This window comes from Berghia stephanieae, chromosome 2, assembly GCF_034508935.2.
Source record: "Berghia stephanieae isolate SIO BIC M18660-M18661 chromosome 2, UCSD_Bste_1.3, whole genome shotgun sequence".
Classification (NCBI taxonomy): Eukaryota; Metazoa; Mollusca; class Gastropoda; order Nudibranchia; family Aeolidiidae; genus Berghia; species Berghia stephanieae.
In genome coordinates this window covers 7,102,863-7,107,862 of record NC_088361.1, presented here as the reverse complement: position 1 = coordinate 7,107,862, position 5,000 = coordinate 7,102,863, and the positions used below count along the sequence as shown (strand labels likewise).

General features: G+C 34.7%; 1 protein-coding gene and 1 long non-coding RNA gene across 6 annotated transcripts in view; one reads left to right on the top strand and one right to left on the bottom strand.

Moving 5' to 3' along the window:
• The first annotated feature begins 1,022 nt into the window (after positions 1 to 1,022).
• LOC144964235 (uncharacterized) overlaps positions 1,023 to 5,000 on the top strand; it is a 5,086-nt gene continuing 1,108 nt past the window's right edge. The window contains exons 1-4 of one of the 2 annotated variants that reach the window (XR_013643784.1): positions 1,023 to 1,167; positions 1,721 to 1,913; positions 4,163 to 4,210; positions 4,841 to 5,000. The exon at positions 4,841 to 5,000 is cut by the window's right edge and continues 165 nt beyond it. This is a non-coding gene — a long non-coding RNA (uncharacterized LOC144964235). Of the gene's footprint in view, positions 1,168 to 1,705; positions 1,914 to 4,162; positions 4,211 to 4,840 lie in introns of both variants that reach the window. The other variant, XR_013643785.1, reaches the window with a different exon arrangement.
• Positions 3,917 to 5,000, bottom strand: part of LOC144964233 (uncharacterized) — a 29,194-nt gene continuing 28,110 nt past the window's right edge. For all 4 annotated transcript variants that reach the window (XM_078898286.1, XM_078898287.1, XM_078898283.1 and 1 more), the window contains exon 8: positions 3,917 to 4,896. In XM_078898286.1, the coding sequence (XP_078754412.1) occupies positions 4,277 to 4,896 (620 nt within the window). In that variant the 3' untranslated portion in view covers positions 3,917 to 4,276. The remainder of the gene's footprint in view (positions 4,897 to 5,000) is intronic.

Below are 5,000 nucleotides of genomic sequence, written 5' to 3'. Positions count from 1 at the left end.
ATCACAAGACACAAGTATCTATATCATTGTCATGTGTATTAATCTATCTACGTGTCAATCGGTGTCACGTCTCATTTATATATAATTTAGAAAGTGCTAATCAACAACATAGCTGTCTGAAAATCATAACAAAGAGCCGAGTGAGGTCAATTCCTTTCCTTCTACAGCTAGCATTTCACACGGTAAAGAGTTCAATGAATGGCTACTCGACACATTCGGGTAATATAATGCGTCAAAGAAAACAAACAAACAAACAAAAACAGAAACAAACAAAAAATAAAAAGAAAAAAAAGAAAAGAAAAATTTATAGCAAGCATTGTAATTTTGAATATAAGGAGAGCTATATTTCTATGGTATTATTAAGATATTGACTACTACAGGTATCAACAAATAAAGAAAAAGGAAAGAAAGAGATGCGCCTATTGGCGCATCCGACTACCTTTCCATAAGTAAGAAAATAATGACATTTTCTGTTTATCAAATATCAGTGATATATTCCTCTACTACTCCTAGCTAGTCCAAAGACGTTGCATGACAAAGAATATTATTGGTTCACGACTGTTGAAATAACATAAATATATCAACGCAAATCAAACAATATGCTTGATTATGATTTGTATGCAAGTTGAGGATTTCCATACATCAATGTTACGTTCTGTAGTATCTATACGGTCGGGAGCATACACATGAATGAAAAACTGTTGAAAATGACACGAATCCTCATTCATTACTATCTAATGTGACCGGTTTCAATTTTACCTTAAACTGACGTTAATATGGTCCAAAATATAATATCATTATAATTATTGAGATATAGAGGGATTGGAAAATAATAGTATGTCCGATTGAAGGAAATTACGTATAAAATCAAAATTTATTAAAATCAGAATTATGAAGTTTCATCTCTTTTAACATTAAGTAACAAAGCCCATTTTATTTGATAAAGGCATTTCTAACATGAAAAATTAAGTATAGAATTGACTTGTAAGTATCAGGGTCATCCCGACATAATACTGTTTTGAGATGATTGGTCACGTTATATTTTACCGTTTTCACCAAGAGAACAGTAGGAACCGCCATGCTAATCGGGCTTCTACTTCTCGGGTTTTACAATGGCCCGCAAACAGTAATATAAGACTTCACGGATGTTATTGGAAGTAGTATCAGGTAGGTACTATGGACAAACGCGTATTTAAAATGTTGGCCACAAAACTCGTCCTTTAAATATTGATCGAGTAAAATGCCCCAATATTGACAAAAACTCTCAAAAACTCTCAAAGTAGTAATTTTGCAAAGTCCCAGGCTTGAGAGTTTGCACAAGATGAGGGTCATTTTAATTGATCGATATTATTTATAGGACGATTGTTTTTTTTTTTGGGTTAAAATTTGAATTACGTGGGGATTTTTTTCCAGAGTAAATTGTAAAAACCCAGATTCCCCAAATAAAAACAGGTCCCATTTTACATCAAATACTACTCTAACGTTCTTACGATCAATTAATTTTACCATATATTATATACTACAAGTTTTCAGTGCAAATATAGTAAAACAAAGAATGCTGAATTATAAAAAAAAAGATATTATGTCATATTGAAATAAACAGTATACATATGAAATTTATATATTTATGAGGTAATATGAATCTGTTTCAATGAACCAATGGTATCAATAATCATAAATGCAATTTTTATCATTCAACAAAAAGTCTAGTATATTACAGGTGAGGTGACACAGGGAAATCCAGTCAAAGTTAACCACGTGACATTTTAGGCAACGAGCTGGTAGCCATCAAACAAACGTCTGAATTCAACTGGAATCACAAATGTCGTCAACTGGGGGTTAATTATCTTGCCCAAGGAAAAACACGAAAGTGCCTGAATCGGGGTTCGAATACAAGACCTTCCGCATCACAGGTAATGACATAACCATTCGACCACTTCGATCACCCCAATTTAATTTAATTACCTTAATTAAAATCTGAAATTTAAATCTTCGATGCAGGACGATCTTAATTAAAAAACATAAGAAGAAAAATTGTCGGAGAATTTAGCATACATTTTAAAATCGAGCATTGCGCATAGAAATGAAATGTTTTTTGAGTTTACATAATATATTTTAATCAAGTTAAGATGTCAAAATTTTGTTTTTCTCTAATATCCCATGTCATAAAACAAATTAGAATGAAATCGTTGGCTCGTATCTTTGTGTTGCACTGTGTGACTGTGACCGGATTTCCCTGTGTGTCAATGGCATAAGTAAGCAATATTTTAGCTAAAACTCATTTACAATACATCATAATGCTGCATTTAATTCGTCTCATAATTTTACAACATAAATAACCAGTTTGAAAAGTAAAACAAAAACAAAACAATAAATAAATAAATACGGAAGATAACCGTGCACTTATTAATAAACCCAGTAAAACCATCAACTGTATAATGTTATGAAGACTTCGATTTTAATGACTACTCACTACAGGCCGCAATTATTCACTATATATTATATTCCTTGCTACTACAAAACAAAAACGCAAGGTTATATTTATCGAAAATGGGGAAACTGAATTGCACTCATAACTCCATTGTATATGATGGCCAAAAAAAAATTTTTTTTTAAATAAAAAAAAAATAAATAAAAGAAAAGAAAAGAAAGAAAAAATGAAATCAAAATTTATGGAAACCACTAAAATAAAATCAAACACTTGAATGTAAGAATAATCAATAAGTATGTATAACAATGTGACCCCATATTTCTAAACAGTTTCCACTCAAAATACATTGACAATCCAATTGATGAACACATGTATTTTATCCATATTAAACATGAAGAATTATTAAGTCACTTTTAAACTCACTGATTATTTTTCTGTTAGTTGACGGTAAAAAGAATCCCCGTTTATCAATCGTTGACGTTTTTTCTTCAAGACGAAATCCCTCACTTCATAATTAGATAGTGATGCCCACTATAAGAGAGGGATCAGTTGTTTTTTTTTAATTTTGAGTTCTTTTATCTTTCAGTGTTTTTTTATTTAGGTATGGACTTCGGTGTGATACATTCTGTAAGGAAATTTTACCCAACTAGATAAACACACAAAGTATTTATCTGGAGGTAAATAAAACAACAAAACAAAACAAAGCAAACCTATGTGACAATTGATGGCATTGCAAGTTAAAACCTGAAAAAATCAATCTCACAAAGGCTTTTCCAGGCAGTCTAAAAAACACATCAATCACTTGTAATCGAAGTATTGTTATTTGCAGGTCTGATAGCTCAGATTATTATAGGCTCATTGTTGTAATGGAGATAAAACGAATAATAATATCCTCCGTTACAACCATTTTAAATCAAGTCCATTATTGCGTTCGGCTATCAGGCCTGCAAATGTGTGCACGTCGCTTGTAATAATAAACCAGTCAATTCTCTTTCAAGTATCGTAGCGTGTTGTATTGTGTTTATTGTTTCTCATTCATTCTCTTCATAAGCAATTTCGGAATTTGAGTATTCATGTCTAATATCATTATCCAACCCTAATGATATTATTATAATTGATGACTCCTGACTTCAAACACACACACACACACACACACGCGCGCGCGCGCACACACATACATACACACATACATAGATATACACACACAGACACATACGAACTCTCTCACTCTCTCTCTCTCTCTCTCTCTCTCTCTCTCTTTCTCTTTCTCTCTCTTCACCCTACACCCCCCCCCCCCATCCCTCCCCCCCCCCCCTCTCTCTCTCTCTCTCTCTCTCTCTCTCTCTCTCTCTTTCTCTTTCTCTCTCTTCACCCTACCCCCCCCCCCCTACCCCTCCCCTCTCTCTCTCTCTCTCTCTCTCTCTCTCTCTCTCTCTCTCTCTCTCTCTCAATCCCCCCCCCCTCTCTCTCTATGCCGTACATTCATTTTTCCTCCTGTCATAATAACTCAATCGCGTGTACTTTTTTTCTCATCCTCATTTAATTCTCTGCCCCTTTTTAAAATATTCACACGAGCTTGCCCTTTTCAGTTAAGAGACAAGTAATTTCAAAAGTCAGTCAGGAGTGTAAATTTAGTAACAAACATACACTTGGATTTCAAAAGTCAGTGGCAACGTCATGAATAATCGTGTTGCTAGTTTAATCTCATAGTATTGTAATATTTAATTTCAGGCAAAACAACAAGAGTGTTGTGTGACCCGGCAACAACAGGACTAGTGAGTAAGTAAAACGCACATTTGACATAATACTGACAAAAACAATGACGATGATAAAACGATGCCACAATCAGACAGGTGTTGATTTGTACACTGCACCTTCCTGTTTAGGACAACAAACAGCAATTGTAATGGCAACCAATCCAATCAACAACACTACTCCACCAACAGCCCCGACAATTGTATAAATTTTCCATTCCTCTATATCATTTTTGGGTTCTCCTTCTTTGGCACTGCCCGTGTTGCCCACTTCATTTGTACGACCAGGATTATATCTAGTATCTCTCACGCCCCCATCTTCATTGTCGCCGTCCGGATAGGTCCAAATTTTGGTTGGGAAGCTTGAAAACTGCCAGTTGAAGAAATCAATGGTGCTGACAGTTGATGGTGTAGTGTCCTCAGTCCACCAGAAGGTTGAGGATTCTGTGGGAAGTGGCGTTGTTGTCGGAGGAGGTCGGGTTTTGGGAATTTTGTTCTTGATCTTTTTGTTTTTCCTTCGCCCATTTTTGCCTCTGCCCTTGTTCTTGTTACGTGGTCTTCTTGTTGTGGTGTAAAAATTATTATCGAATTTGAAGATCTTTGGGTCAAATGGTCGACCAAAAATATCAACTTCATTTTTATTTTCAACATTCAGATTGGTGTTATCCATTTCATTGTCGAAACCATGAGTAGAGGTAGGCGGAGGAGGTGCTGAAACAAAACGGAAAGTACTGATTAGAACAGAGAGGTGATGTAATACAATGGATGGTTTATCTCAAACACATATTTTTAATGCACACGAGAAATCTATTGAG